The sequence below is a fragment of the Brachypodium distachyon genome, chromosome 1, assembly GCF_000005505.3.
Source record: "Brachypodium distachyon strain Bd21 chromosome 1, Brachypodium_distachyon_v3.0, whole genome shotgun sequence".
In the NCBI taxonomy this organism is placed as follows: Eukaryota; Viridiplantae; Streptophyta; class Magnoliopsida; order Poales; family Poaceae; genus Brachypodium; species Brachypodium distachyon.
Window position 1 is genome coordinate 32,672,056 of NC_016131.3, and position 14,986 is coordinate 32,687,041.

The window sequence follows — 14,986 nt, forward strand, 5'->3', positions numbered from 1 at the left end:
GCTACAGTTGACAGAATTGTATGCTGTGTGTTGGCATGAACCTTACCATCAACAGTGTCAAGCATCCTATAAAACGCCTTAGCATAAGGTGTTGGCTCCTCATTGACAATGTGTGGTGTATGTTTAGCGGCTAGGTCATGTAACATATCATTCATGCGGTCCCCTACATCACTAGCATACCCCATATCAACATCATTTTCATCATTTACAATAGGTGTCTCACCATGGGCTGACCATGTTGTGTAGTTCTCCATAAACCCCCATTTGGCCAGATGCAACTCTACATTCTCCCTTATGTGCTGATAATCATTGCGGCACTTCATGCAAGGGCAGTTAATGGTACCATTTTTCACTAAATTTGGCAGAGAAAAGGCACGATCTAAGAACACCTTTGTTTGTTCAACCCATTCAGTTGAGATACTTCTACGACTCCAACCACTATACATCCATTCACGATCTTCCATCGATCACACTGTTATGTTCTAAAAGAAAAAACAACACACTCAATAAAAATACAGCATACAAGCAAAGGAGTGTAACATATAACAAAGCATCAATGCATTGCATATCACCATATAACAAGAAACAGCTACTCAAAATTTTAACTTTGCAGGATACATTTCAAAATGTTACATAGTATTTGATTTCTTGATACTTACCTCGTCAGATTCGCAGGAGGCTGAACACAGAATGGAGCTTCGGTGCTAGAGGCGTCGTCTTGGAGGTGCGAGCTTCGGCTAGTCAGTTGAGTGAGGTCGCCGGCGTCTTGTCGTTCCAGCAAGCGGCGGCGTACTGCGGCGCGGGGAGTCCGGGGCAGAGTAATATGGCGCAGGAGGGAGAGAGAGCAGCAGCTTCAAGTGGCATTGGGGGAGGGGAAGAGCGGCGGCAGGAGGATGGGGGAGGGGAGAAGCAGCGGCAGGAGAATGGGGTGCGCGGCCGTGAGTGGCGACAGGATCCCCACGGCACGCGGCCCTGAGTGTGGCGGGTGTGAGTGGCAGCTGCAGGAAGGGTCGCGGGGGAGAAGGGAATGTGGCGGGGGAGGGGAAGAACGAAGGCGAGTGGGGGCTGCGCGGGGAAGACGGGGGACCTGGGGCTGGCGGCTGGGTGGGATGTGCTCGGGGGATCAGGATGCCAACGGCCTGCCCAACAGCAAACACAGGTTTGTCCGCTTTAGCCGCAAAAGGCCACGCGGGCGGCCGCAGAAGGCTATGCGGGCAGCCGCGAGCGCCGCAAGACGGCTCCGCTAAACAGCTTATACGGTTGCGTATATACACAGTACAAATAACACATAGCTGCAATGTTAAAGCAGAATACTACAGATACTTCTTTGCAATACCAGTTCATGCACGCATGGAAAAACCAGATATATTACTAGACAATACATCGATGCTTGGAATTCAGTAATTTCTTAAGCTTTTGTCAGAATATTGCTAAAAAAAGAGGGTAACTTAGCCTACTGCATCATAACCAACTTCAGCTCCTAACTTCAAATACATTGCGGACAACAAACTTCTTGAGCTTGTTAGGACCATTGCCTATCTGCATTTCTGGACCACCAAAGAAAGATTCAGCATTTTCTGTAATACCAAGTCTTCAAGTCTCAAGTCTTCACATCCCTCATTGCAATTATGGGAAGAAATGCCAGCATCTAAATTATGATGGCTGTTTACCAACAAATGTATAAAATTGGAAAAGCAGACAATAACACTGTATTCAAATATGATATAAAATGCTTGGCATGACCTATTTGTGTAAGTCTGAAAGTACACCATAATTTCCTTATATTTCAAGAGAAGCCAATTAGCATATTTATTGCAGAGTTATAAATGGAAATACAAACCAGACACACTGTCAAACATGATGATTTCATCTACATGATGATATCATCTATCTACAGGTACATCTAATCAACTGCTAAATTATTTCTTTAGAAGGGCCAACTAGTAGATTCAAAAGGCACCATCATGTTATAAATGACAGACAACCAAAGATAGATGATTTCACTGCTCACCTTCTTGGAGCAGCGATCCATGAAGCGGGTGGAGGAGGCAGCGGCGGAAGAAGAGGGAGGAGGCGACGGCTCCATGAAACGGTTGGAGAGGGAGGAGGCGGCGGAAGGATGGAGGAGGCGGCCGGAGAGGGAGGAGGAGGCGGGGACGGCAGCAGGAGGAGGCGGCCGGAGAGGAAGGAGAAGGCGGGGCGGCAGGAGGAGGCGGCCGGAGAGGAAGGAGAAGGCGGGGCGGCAGGAGGAGGCGGCCGGCGGCCGCCGCTAGGGACGAGCAGTCTCAATTTCCCGAAGCGGAGGAGTCGTTTCTAAGTTCTGCTACTGGACTTGCCTCTTGGACAAAGCGGCTCTCGCGGGCCTAACGCTCTTGTTCGCATTGTCCAGAAATTAGAAGGACCGGGCCGCATGAGCCCAAGAAGAGGTTTTCTTTGCGGGCCAATTTGGCGGCTGGCGGCTGGCCGCGTTGATTGGCATGCCTATCGGGGGAGGAAGGGAATAGGGGAAGAGAACTATCTAGGTTTTGGGGAGAGGAAGATGCGGCCGCATATTTTTGCTGAAAATCTATTTTCCTGCCGTACTGCATTTGCTCTTACGCGCATAAGCACTGCGCACCATCCGATCCTCACCGAAGCTATTCCACCCTTCTGCTTCCCCCACATCTTTCTTCCTCCCATCTCTTTCTTCCTTCCTGATGCAGTATGACCAGGCCCAAGGAAATCCCGCCTGTTGCCATTTCTTCCTCCCCTCGTGCCTTTCCTGCCTTCTGCAGCCTTCACTCACGTCTCCTCTCCCCTCAACCTCACCAGCCGCCATATCCCTTGGTGCAGCACTTGAGGACGAGCAACCAGAGGCCGAAGCGGAGGAGCTGGCGCACGGCGGCGTGACCAGCGAGGCCAGCGAGGCCAACAAGGATGGAGGTAGCGAAGCGCCGTGCTACAACATGTTGGTGGACCGGGCCTGGGAACACTATGGCTTCTCTTGCGGGAGAGGAAGCCGTGAATGATGGCTGGTCGCAGCTAGCGGTGGCCGTCTCGAGCACGCACGTAGGGGAGCGGCACCTACGGGCCGAGTCGCGCGCCGAGAGGCAAGGATGTGGTTGCGGAAGACGAGCTCGACCAATGAAGGTGCTGATATGTGGTGCTCTTCTTCTAAAGTGCAGCATCAGTACGCACATGGAGGTGTTGGGTGCATGCGTGGTGTTCGAGAAAATGCCTTGGGAAAATTCTTCACATGCGTGTTACCTCCCTTCAAGCAATGGGGGAGGAACAGGTGCTGGGACTTCTCCCCTTGGTGTTGCAAGCTATGGTGTTGGATTTTTGCATCATGTGCTAGCCATTCTTCCACCCCGGAGACAATTATGGTTTATATGATGGAGGACACCTTGGAAAGGGTCAAAAAGCTTGAAGATCAAATTAAGAAGTTGTTGTTGGTCGCGCGCAGATGAGGAGGCGGACCTTGACAACATGGTGGCACTCCCGTACTCTTTCGACATCACGTGGCTCCCCAAGGGCGTCTTGATCATGCATCGGAGCCTCGTCACAAGCATCGAACAACAGGTGATAGCTTGTTGTGATGCTTCAATTGCATTCCAATAGCACCTTCCATCTTGCTTTGGTTTGCTTGTTCAACACCATTTGGCATCAAACGAATAGAGTTTTACAATGTTCACTGGCTTTGTTACTTCTCATAGTTACCAAAAGGATATGGATGGATATTGATGTAGTTACCTAACTATCAAGTTACAGTTATCACTGTGCTAGCTATGTGGTTACCCATCAATTGAGGGTACAATTACCAACGTAACTCCGTTGGAGTTATTTTGTTGTTCGGGTTAAAGTTACCATCAAATCACTAGCATAGCTACCAAACTTTCATGCTACAATTACCAACACTATCCCGATATAGTTACCTGGTGTCCATCTTACAATTATCACCATGTCACCTTTGTAGTTACCAAGCTGTCGTGGTTATTGTCCGGCACAGTACTCGCCAAACATACACAAGGTTTATCTACTGTTGAAGCTACTACTTGTGAATGGTCTAGTCCGGTAACTCACATCTTATAGGTTGATAACTTCTAGCTTGTAAAAAGAGTTCCAAAATATATCTAAGTGAGAAAAGGTAGGTTTGTAACCGGTAACTATTACTCCCTCCGTTCCATAAAGATTGACATGGATTTGAATTAACTCTAGTTCAACAGAGGGAGTATTTCAATAGTACGGTAACTCATGTACCAACGGTCTGGTAACTTGAAGGTTAAGCAAATATCATCAAAACATAACCAATTTAGGTCAAATATTTTAGGTTGATAACTACTTGTGAATAGTCGGGTAACATATCATTACTGTCTGATACCTTCTAGATTCAGAAAAAGAAGTCTCGCAAACTTCCTAAGTGAAATTATAGTTTCTATGTTGATTACTATTTTTGAATAGTCTGGTAACTTACACGGTATTGGCACGGTAACTTCTAAATTCAAAAAACGTAACTTAAACATCTCTAGCTAGAGCTAGCGTCGAAACCAATCATAAATAGCCGGATAACTCACACAATATAGACCGACAACTCACTTATTACTTTCTGGTACTTTGGAGCTCTAAAACAACGTCGGAACACCCCCCCCCCCTAGTAAGTATAGTTTTCAAGCCAGTAACTTTGGAGCTCTAAAACGCGTCGAAATAAGTGTGAATGGATAGATAACTCGATTATTTATGAGCCAATAACTTCTGAACTTGAAGACTTTAGTGGCCTGTAAAATATTTCCAAGTGATTTATAATGTTGAATCCGATATCTAGTATTGAATTGTCCACTCATTTAGATTACTGTTACCATCCTCACACTCATGTAGTTATCCATCAGTTTAGTTTATAGTTACCATCATGGTTTAGTTATGTAGCCATTTAGGTTACAATTACCATCATGACACGCATGTGGTTATCCGATCTTTTAGCTTACAGTTATCATCTTGTGATTGCTGCAACACCATCAAAATATTTAGATTTCAATGACCATCATAGCACTAACAGAGTTATCCAGGATTTTGGTGAAAGTTACCACATGCATCATAGTAGGGATCCTAACTTTTGTGCTACAATTACTAATGTGATATTGACGTAGTTACTCATTGTTCATATTATAGTTATCACCATGACGTCGTTGTACTTACCAGCTTGTCTATGTTACTGTTCACAATGATGGATCAATATTGTACTTACCAACCCATCCAAGTTATCTACATGTTCAAGGTATCATCTATTTTTTTAAGGTTACTACTTGTGATTAGGTCCGGTAACTTTTGTATTAGTGGTTGGTAACTTGAGCTTGATTTTTTTTGCCAAAACATATCCAATGTGGATCTAATTTTGAAACCATCATCAAGACAAATCCAAAGGTGAAAGCGGATCAACAATCAGATGTGTCATTAAAGAGTTAAGATATTTTAAATCTCCAAATTAGAAATGTGCATCACCTCTTCTATGCATGCACTAAGATATCGTATTTTTTGTCAATTAGTATAGCAGTGTGCGTTTACTCATCGGTGGAGATGTACTTGTTGCATAAAAAAGACTGACGGTGGAGACCACTCACGGGATAGGCTCACGGAAAAGACCACTCGGGCTCGCCTCACCCGCTGCCGCGCGCTCAGACTCGCGGGGAAAGAATCGTGCGTAGCTTGGCGAAAAAAATGCGGTACGTATGTTATTTTGTTATTTTCCATACGGCTGCCAGGTAGTCCAGTCCAAAACTCTGCCTGTAAATATTGTTCACTCCGTAAAAATACCTACGGTATAAAACTAATCCACACCAACATGAGTTCCTTTCTTATAAAAAGCAAAACATCACGTGATGGATCGATCAGACACGGCACCGCGATGTCTATCGCCGCCGGGCTTCATCACCCCCTCCTCCCCGGCCACCACCATCGTGCGCCGCCTAGCACGGCTCGCCTCCGCTGACCACCGCTTGCCAAGGCCTACCGTCCCTGTCGCACCGCTCCTCGCTACAGGACTCTCCGCCGCCGACGTACGTAGGACGGGCTTGTCCCTCGCTGCCACAGGGCTCCCTGTGGCTGCCGTAGGAAGGGCTGGTCCCTCGCCGATCCTCGTCGCCGCAGGGCTCTTTGTGGCCGCCGTAGGACGCCCGTCGCTGCCTCCTGCACCTCGCCATGGCCACCGCGGCACATCTCGCCGACGAACCGCGCTAGTGGAGGCGCAAGGTGTGTTCCTCATGGTTCCACGGATCTCGTTCTTCACCGCCCTCCAGCACTCTCCCATGCCATCCCCGACGAGCCTCACGCTTCAGGTTATTTTGGAGACTATTGGTTGCACACGATGTGTGTTCGTGAAATTGCCTAGCCGTAATTTTTGCTGCAAATTTCTGGAGCATTGTGGCTGCGCTCACCACATATTTGTTCAAAGCCTTCTGCTCCCTTCGTGCACTAGTACTGGCAGCACGATGAACTCAGGCAGTCAGCCTATATGTTATGCAAAAGTAGTGGATAGTACAGCCCACAAGGTGTTTGAGAAAATGCCTCGTATCAATTTCGTCACCCTTTTGTTGCTCCATATCCGTTGGCCTGTACTATATGTACTCATGCTCTGCTTGTTCTAGCCCAGAAAGTACTATTATACGTATGCAATCTGCTACTGCGTTTGTTATTAGATCTGCAAGGGACAAAGCCTTCTTATTTCCCGTGAAGGTAAAAATCATCATTAAAATTGATACAATGTGATAGCTGATAACAACAACCTTTTTGCTTATAACAAATGTTTATATGATCTGGTTTTTTTTACTGTTGGTTACCCGAAGAGTGGAGTTACTTTTGGTTATTTTTCAGGGATAAGGGGGTCATTAATTACGAAACCACTTTATACCCAATTTGTTCCACACTAATCATGTAACTGTGAATATGAGTTTTGGTTGAACCTAACCTTGCTCAAATCAACTTTATCATACCAATGGTATAAAAGAGTCATCATTTTTTAGCACAACTATACCATATACTATGTTTTAACTTGCCCCTTTTGTGATTCTGATTTCAGCAAGCAATGTGGTTGGTGTTGGCCTTTGAAAAGCTGGTGATTGAGGAGCTGCATAACCTGCATTAGTGTAAGTTGTTGCTCTTGTGTGCACTTACAAATAAACCTCCAAACTCTACGACGAAACACAAAATGTGCAGGCAAGCGCACCATGCATTCTCTTGAGACATGTTTACTGTGTGTTTTTAGCTCCAACAATTGGTTTTAAAATCCTGAGTCTAATACGAAAATTATGAGTGGGTTATCTCAGATCCTCCTGATATACAGAAAAAAGCTACTCCCTCCGTCCATATTAAGTGCTGAAATATTACATATATCTAGACGTATTTTAGTATATATGTACGTCCATTTTAGACAAATTTGAGTCACTTAACATGGGACGGAGGGAGTATGTGTTTATTACTTTAGTATCTCAGAATTTGCATTGGAATCTTTATTTAAATGTCCAATTGCATACTTATGAACCCAAACGCACAACATGCATGTGGTCTTTATTTAAATCTTTAGGAGTCTGCTAACTACCGAGGGGAGGTGGCTGCAGAAATTGGAAATTCACAACCTGGGATGGCCACCGATGGCTCACAGTCACAAACAACTCTTGAGAAGACTAGAAAGCAGAAGAGAGTTTCCAATGCTACCCTGAGTGAAACCATCAAACCACAATGTCGTTTTAGAGTGAATGTTCCTCTCAGAATGTGAATACCTGTCTTGATGGAGTGTATGAATCGGCTATTAGGTACATTACTTGTTGGACTGGATGCTTTTCGTCAATTGAATTATAGCGAAATTGGTACTACTGAATCAATTGCTGAATATGTGATTGATTGTTGCGGCCTTTTCCAAAAGAGCCTCAGTTGGAATTTTGAGGCATTTGGGTATTGTGCATGCAAATTTATTTAGTGGCATTTCCCAGAAGTGCCTCAAATCTAGCTTTGAGGCAATTTTTATGATGTGCTTGAAAATTTAATTGGCGGCAATTTTCAAAAGTGCATCAAATTTAAATTAAAGGCTTTCGTTGAATTGCCTTAAATTTTGATATTTTAAGGCACGGTAAACAAAGTGCCTCAGAAGTTCTTTCCCTACACCATTAGTTCTAACACTTTTTTATAAGCCTCAAAAAGTTATTTTAAGGCACTTTTGTAAAAATTTAAGGCAATTTACAGTGCCTTTGAATATGCTCCGTGACGTAGGGTGCGTACGTACGAACGGCCAATCGATCTCAGATACGTACTGGTCTAGCCTAAGCTAGCTAGCTAGTCCGGCCGGCCCACATGGAATTCAACCTCGTTGCCGCCCGCGGCGGGTGACAGCCGCCATCTCCGTTGGCTCTCCGCGTCTCTCGCTTCCCCGGCCGCGCCGCATGCAACACCAACGTGCATGCCGGCCGCAAACCGGCGATGCATGTGAGAAGCTTGTGTAGCCCATCACTCGCCGCTCCCTATGGCGCCTTCAGTTCCTACCTTAACTAGCTAGCTTTGTCCGCCTAAGCCGTGTCAGGCTGACCCACGTACGTCATGCCCATGACAGGTTGCCCAAAGACATTTAGAGCAAGATTAATATCTATAGCGTGCTGCTGGCTTTGCTGCTGGTTCTAAGCATTACCATGTCATCTTTAAATAGTATAATAGTTAGCATGTATAATAAGTTGGTTATAAGAAATACTATTTTATTAATAGCAGGCCCACATTACAGTCTCACAGAGTGACTAGGAGCACGTGTTGCAGCTGGCTACTAGTTAACAACTCACTTCTCTTCTCTCTCTTCTTCTCTTTTCACCAACTAAGCATCAAAATAATATTTTAATTCTTGTAGCCAGCTTATAACCCACTATTATTCTTGCTCTTAGGGCATTTCCAATGGTCCAGCTAAGCAGGTACTAAACAGGTACTAGTGGGATGCCACATCAGTGAAAGATGACGTGGAAGCAAACTTTAGGTGTGAGAAGATGAAACGGTTACTCGCAGAAGAAACGATACAAGCTCGTGTACCAAGATGAAAGTAACAGCAAAAACGGAGTTGGAGTAGTACTAGTACCTGCAACCGTGCATGCAACCGGAGGCTTGCCTTCCCGCACAGCTACTTCCGAAGTTCTGATAAAATTAAAATTTTCTTTCGTGGGCTGCTGCAATCCCATGGCTCCACATGCACTGTCCGCTGGTAGCGTGCTCCTCTTTTCATTGTTCGGAGATGTTTTTTTATGTGGTTTCTCTATTGAATATACTTGTCTCCTCACCAACTTGGGTGTTAAAAGTTGATCGATTTTGCACTACGGGGTAATATTTGCGTTTGTGCATCTGCTTCGTTCTTATGACGGTTTAACTAGTTTCTAGAGGAATACATATTTGGGCCACAGTTATAATGCACAGTGGATCAGCCAAAATAATCACACAGTACAATAATTAAATAGTAGTAACAAAGAAAAGAAAATCCCGTTGGAGCAATCGTTACTAGTATATTATTTTTTATTTATAGTACCGACGGTAGTATAGGCCTATTGAAGTTGCCCTTATGTTATGTGCGGTATCGTTGTCAGTGTTCATTGTGTGGCACTGTCGGTCTCGAATGATACTATATATTTTCCACCTGGGGTTTCCCCCCTTCCATTACTTAAAACGGAAATATACGAGTTCACGGCAGTCTTAGAGAGCAAAGGACGAACTACACCTACTACTTGGGTAGGAAACTCACTGACCAATAACCTGCAATCAGGTTGTTGACTACGGGACAAAAACCTGCCCCTACATGGATCCTACAAAGTTTTAAACCAACGTTATTACAGCCGCTTAGAAAAGGCAGAAAAGGTCTAGAACAACAGCCAAAACACACCCAACTAAACAACAGACAACAAACTGGGAAAGAACAACAGTCGTCGAGTAGATCAGTCAGCGTCGATGTGAGGCACACTCCAGCCAGAAGCATCAGCCGGTGCCCCCTCCTTCATCTTGCGCATCAGATCTTGAGTATTGCAGACAAGCTTCTTGGTGCCTTCCTTCAACAACTCCACGTCAGTTTCTTTCTGAAGACCTGCCCAAGACATGAGATATGCACAAGCAGCAAAGACAATTTCAAAAGGAGATTGTAACTTGTAGTTATCAAAGGTAACTCGGTTATGACACTTCCATGTGGCCCAAGTAACTGTCGCTAGGCCAACAACAAAGAAACGTTCACCTTTAGGCAAAAAAGAATGCATCCAAGTAAACAACTGCCAGAGAGAAGAAGGAACCAAGTTTGCACCAAACAAAAAACCCACCACTCTCCAGACAACTCTCTGGACAGAGCAAGTGAAGAAAAGGTGTCTGGCAGTTTCCAACTGCCCACAGAAAGAGCACTGAGGTGAACCATGCTAATTTTTCCTCAATAAACATTCCTTAGTAAAAATCGCATCGTGATACAACGGCCAAAGGAAGATTTGAATTTTGAGGGGAATCTTGGACTGCCAAATCCACTTATTATGAGCATCATGGTTATTTCTCTCTAGCCACTGGTACAAGGATTTAACAGAGAATTTATCAGATTTTTCCAAACCCCACCCCACCGTATCAGCATCCTGACTAACAGGCAGAGAGAAAAGCTTACTAGTGATACCAAACCATTGATCAGCCAACAGAGGATTGAGCTGTCTGCGAAATGTTACCAACGAGGGATTCTCCTTATACATTTTAAATGTCTCGAATGATATATAGGAGTACTACGTAAACGTACGTGGTTTGCTGTGTCGCACACGTCGTTTGCATGTGCTGGCACTTCGTTTCCTCTGTCTCTATCTCTATCTCTAGTACTCCTACCGTCCTACGTGATGCGCCTCCGACAACGTAGCCGATCGATGTGCGAATACTGGTACATATTAATTTGTTGTTGCCTGCCTGACGTACTTATATTGCTACTTCAAAAGAAAAGGCATGTGTCAAGATCGGCAGAGGCGAAAAGGGAGCAGTGTGTCAACCAGCATGGAAGCCGGCCTCTTCTATGGCCAAGGTAAATTAAAAACACATGCGTAATAACTGTAGTGGTTCGGGAGATCTACAACACAGAATTTGCCCGTGGCATGCTGACTGCTACATGCAGCATCCCGGCTGCGCAGGCGGTGCACGCATCGAGCAGCTTGACACGAGTTTCGGCCACAGCTTATTTGTCTTTAGTGGCCGTATCGGAATTTGAGGTCCCGGTGCGAAATGAAAAATGTGGTCCCAGAACTAAAAAAAACGTTGCATAACCAAAGTATTTTCTCAAAGGTTTTTTACAATACTTAGAACTACTCTCTCCGACCCATATTACTTGTCGAAATATTACATGTAGCTAGATGTTTTTTAAACATAGATACATTCATATTTAGGCAAATTTAAGACAAGTAATATGGATCCGAGGAAGTATACCCAATATTTATGCTAATATAATGAAGGTTATGACGAACCAATAAGTTGTCCCTCATATTTTACCGAAAAACATCATCCTTTTAGTATTTTTAAAAATAAAACAAAATCAAATAATCACGACGGATCACTACAGCTAGTGGCCAAACATGGTCTGATCTATTGGACGACTACAGGCCGGAGAAGCAGAGAAGCAACTCCTTTGCCCTTTGCCCCTCTTCTCACGGGTCTTTTTCTTTTTCTGCCTTAAAATTTAATGTCAATTTTTTTAGAGCAACAATCTGGCTTTATTGATTCAAACAACAAAGTACAAATATCGATACACGAACGAACACAAATAACAAAGATATTCAACAAAACTAAATGCTTCATTGTAGTCTTTTGAAGTAAACTTCTCTTGATCCATCATTCGCATCTTGATACTTCTCCACGTATTCGTCGACAAAATTGCAGAATATCATGCTTGCACAAGCTGAACTAACTTCAGAGGTTTTGAAAAGCCGCATGAGCTGCCCACCTCAAACAATGAGAATCTAAGATCATTGAACGCACCGTGGCGGGGTAATACCCTTTGTGAGACAAGCTGTAAAATTTCTTTTCCGTCGATGAATCCATAAGGAAAAAGACCAGCAACCCGAAAAGACATGTCGTGAGAACCACTAATTCCATGGCATAGGTTGCAACGCCTACACCAGGACGATGAAGGAGCCAGGACACCAATCTTCTAGACGACGGCATCTCCATCGCCAAGACGTCACCGAGAAGCACACAAAAACCTAGCAAAAGAAGGTAGCAAAACTTAATGCCAGACGTTGATCCGTGGTTTCCCTCGTCTCTTAAGGCCAGTTCGACCGTGAGAGACGAGGGAAACCGCTGGAGATCGAAGTTTCTTCGAAGATGACAGCGGCTAGGGTTTCTCTCGATGACGGGCGCCGCTACAAATCGATACACAAATTAAATGCTAATTAAACATAACTAATTAGTACTAGGATTAAATTTTGGAGGCCCCTAATTTTTGGTGGCCCTGAACAAGTGCACACCTTGCACCTGCCACTGTATGGCACACTGATACGGAGATAAGTGTGATCGGCCTAGGCCGACTACCCGAGCAAAACTGGGTAACGCACATGGGCCTCTTAGCACAAGCATAGCTCATACATAAGCTTATTATGGCTCCCTTCTTTTGGGCTTCTAGGACAGCTTCTGAGTTTCAGGCAGCTGAAGCCCAAAAGAAAGAAATATTTCTCAACAGCTGTTGGAGGAAGCCCACCCTAAATCACATGTAAAAAGGGCTTCCACGAGAAACTAGTCTCGAGCAGGTTTTTGGGCTTCTCGGCACACACGGTGAACCATATTTACAGCGAAAATGCCATCGCCAAGTTTTTCCCCTCACGAAACGTTTTTCCCAAACGAGCCCTCACGAGCAAATCACCGCGCGCAACCCTAGCGGGATTGCCTCCCTGCAGCCGCCACTCATCCCCCACCCTGCCTTCCTCCTCCCCACCGGCGGCCCGCCTCCTCCCCATCCCCGGCCGGCCTCCTCCCCATCCCCGGCCGGCCCGCCTCCTCCCCATCCCTGGTCGCCCCTCCTCCTCCCCATTCCTGGCCCGCCTCCTCCCCATCCCCCACCCCGCCTTCCTCCTCCCCATGCCGCACAGGAGCTCCGGCTTCCCCATCTCCTCCGCAGGTCGTCGCCGGTAACAAGGTGAGCAATTTGCAATGAAGTAGCCACTATTTCTTGTGTGGTGTTTGCAAATATGTGTGATGTTTGCATGGTGTGGAGTGATGGATTTAGGGGTAAATAGGCACTTTTTCTTGTATGTGTGGTGTTTGCAAATATGTGTGATGTTTTCATGGTGTGGAGTGATGGATTTAGGGGTAAATAGGCACTTTTTCTTGTATGTGTGATGTTTGCATGCTGTGGGCATTTTAGGCAGAAAGAAATTACCCATTTTGATGTTCATGTCATGTGTATATCAGAGATGGAAAAAGGGAAACATGGCAAAGCTCAATGGGATGCTGTAGCTCATAGGGTTTTCCTTGACGTGTGCATCGAAGAAGTGGAAGCTAATAACCGTCCAACTCAGTGTTTGAATGCCGTTGGGTATGCCAATTTGATATCCAAGTTCAATGACCGCACGAAGAGAAACTATGACCGCAAACAAATGAAAAATAGGTGGGAGGCACTAAAAAAGGACTACAACACATGGAAACAATTGACCCAACGTGCATCTGGTTTAGGAAGAGATCCCAGCACCCATACCATCGCGGCCAGCGATGACTGGTGGGAAAGTGAAATAAAGGTATTCTCTTTTTCATCTCATTTCCATTCCTTGTCATTTTACTTGTATGGTATGTCAAACTGATGTGCTGCTATGATTTACTTGTGTTTTTTCAGAGATGTCCTGATGCAAGCAAGTTTAGAAATGCTCCACTTCAAGATGAGGAGAAGATGGCCATTATCTTTGATAAGCATTGTGTGACAAATGAGCATGCTAGGGTGCCACCCCGATCAGCTCGTGTTGGACCATCTCAAGATGCAAATGTTGAGACGGTCGACGGTGATGAGGAAGATTCAGGTTGTGAGGGGGATGATTACGTCACTCCGGTTAGTGGGAAGGGGAAGGGTAAGCCGAAGAGAGCATGGCCATACTCACCTAGTCCATACAAAAGGCAATGGTACCATGTACCCGAATTTGAAAATGCTCCTCCTGTTGGGATGCAAGAGATGTTCAACCATTGACATTCATCTCTACGCAATGTCATTGAACGAGCATTTGGTGTACTCAAGAGGAAGTGCCCAATTCTACAAGGCATACCAGCCAATCCAGTGTTGAAGCAGAAGATGATAGTTAGCGCATGCATGTGTTTGCATAACTACATTCGTGACAGCAAGCTGCGTGATGAGCACTTTGATAGATTTGAGAGGGGGGCCTATGTGCATGAGGATGGGCCGACAGGCGTCGATGCTTTAGTTGGAACCGATGATGGCATCATGAGTGTGATACGGGATGGTATTGCAGCGAGTTTGGTAGCTTGAATGATGCTACTTAAGTACTCCTTTTGTGTAGGATAAGACATTTGAGAACTTTCCTTTTGTTAGACTTGTAATATGCACTACTTTATTATGTTTAACTTTTATTTTAACTGTCATTTATGTGGTAAAACAGTCTAGTATACCCATATTAACAACCAAACAAGTCACAATTCAGTTTCAGGGGCGACATGGTCCTTTCACACATACATCAGACAACAAGCTGCATTTTCAGAAGCTGAAAAGAAAGGAACAGGATAGCTTCTCAGAGCTTCATGTGACAGCTGTTTCTCTCAGAAATTAAGCTGAAGCTGACTTCTGAAGAAGCTCCGGCAGAAATTAGGCTCCCTTCTTTTCAGCTTTTGAGCCAGCTTATACGTTTCATGAAACTGAAAAGAAGGCAAAATTGAGCTTCTGCGTTCTCGGGCTTCTCCGTAAGGCTAGTTTGAGAATTGCCCTCACGGCTTACCGATTTTACGGTGAAATTGCCACCGCCAAGTTCCCGACGGAAAAACGCCCAGCCCGAGCCCCCGTGCG

General features: G+C 45.1%; 2 protein-coding genes across 3 annotated transcripts; both read left to right on the forward strand.

The window, feature by feature from the left end:
• The first annotated feature begins 5,850 nt into the window (after nt 1-5,850).
• On the forward strand, nt 5,851-7,905 carry LOC104581524. 2 transcript variants are annotated; one of them, XR_729501.2, is made up of 3 exons: nt 5,851-6,308; nt 7,049-7,115; nt 7,553-7,905. XR_729501.2 is itself a non-coding variant. In XM_024460813.1 (2 exons), exons 1-2 carry the CDS (start codon nt 5,853-5,855, stop codon nt 7,112-7,114), a joined length of 522 nt encoding a protein of 173 aa, XP_024316581.1. In that variant the 5' UTR covers nt 5,851-5,852; the 3' UTR covers nt 7,115-7,905. The 2 variants fall into 2 exon arrangements, 1 of the variants encoding a protein (XP_024316581.1); XM_024460813.1 differs by having other exon boundaries at nt 7,049-7,905.
• Nucleotides 7,906-13,397: 5,492 nt separating this feature from the next.
• On the forward strand, nt 13,398-14,158 carry LOC104582152 (L10-interacting MYB domain-containing protein). Its single transcript, XM_010231506.1, has 2 exons — nt 13,398-13,718; nt 13,814-14,158. Exons 1-2 carry the CDS (start codon nt 13,398-13,400, stop codon nt 14,156-14,158), a joined length of 666 nt encoding a protein of 221 aa, XP_010229808.1.
• The last annotated feature ends 828 nt before the right edge of the window (nt 14,159-14,986 follow it).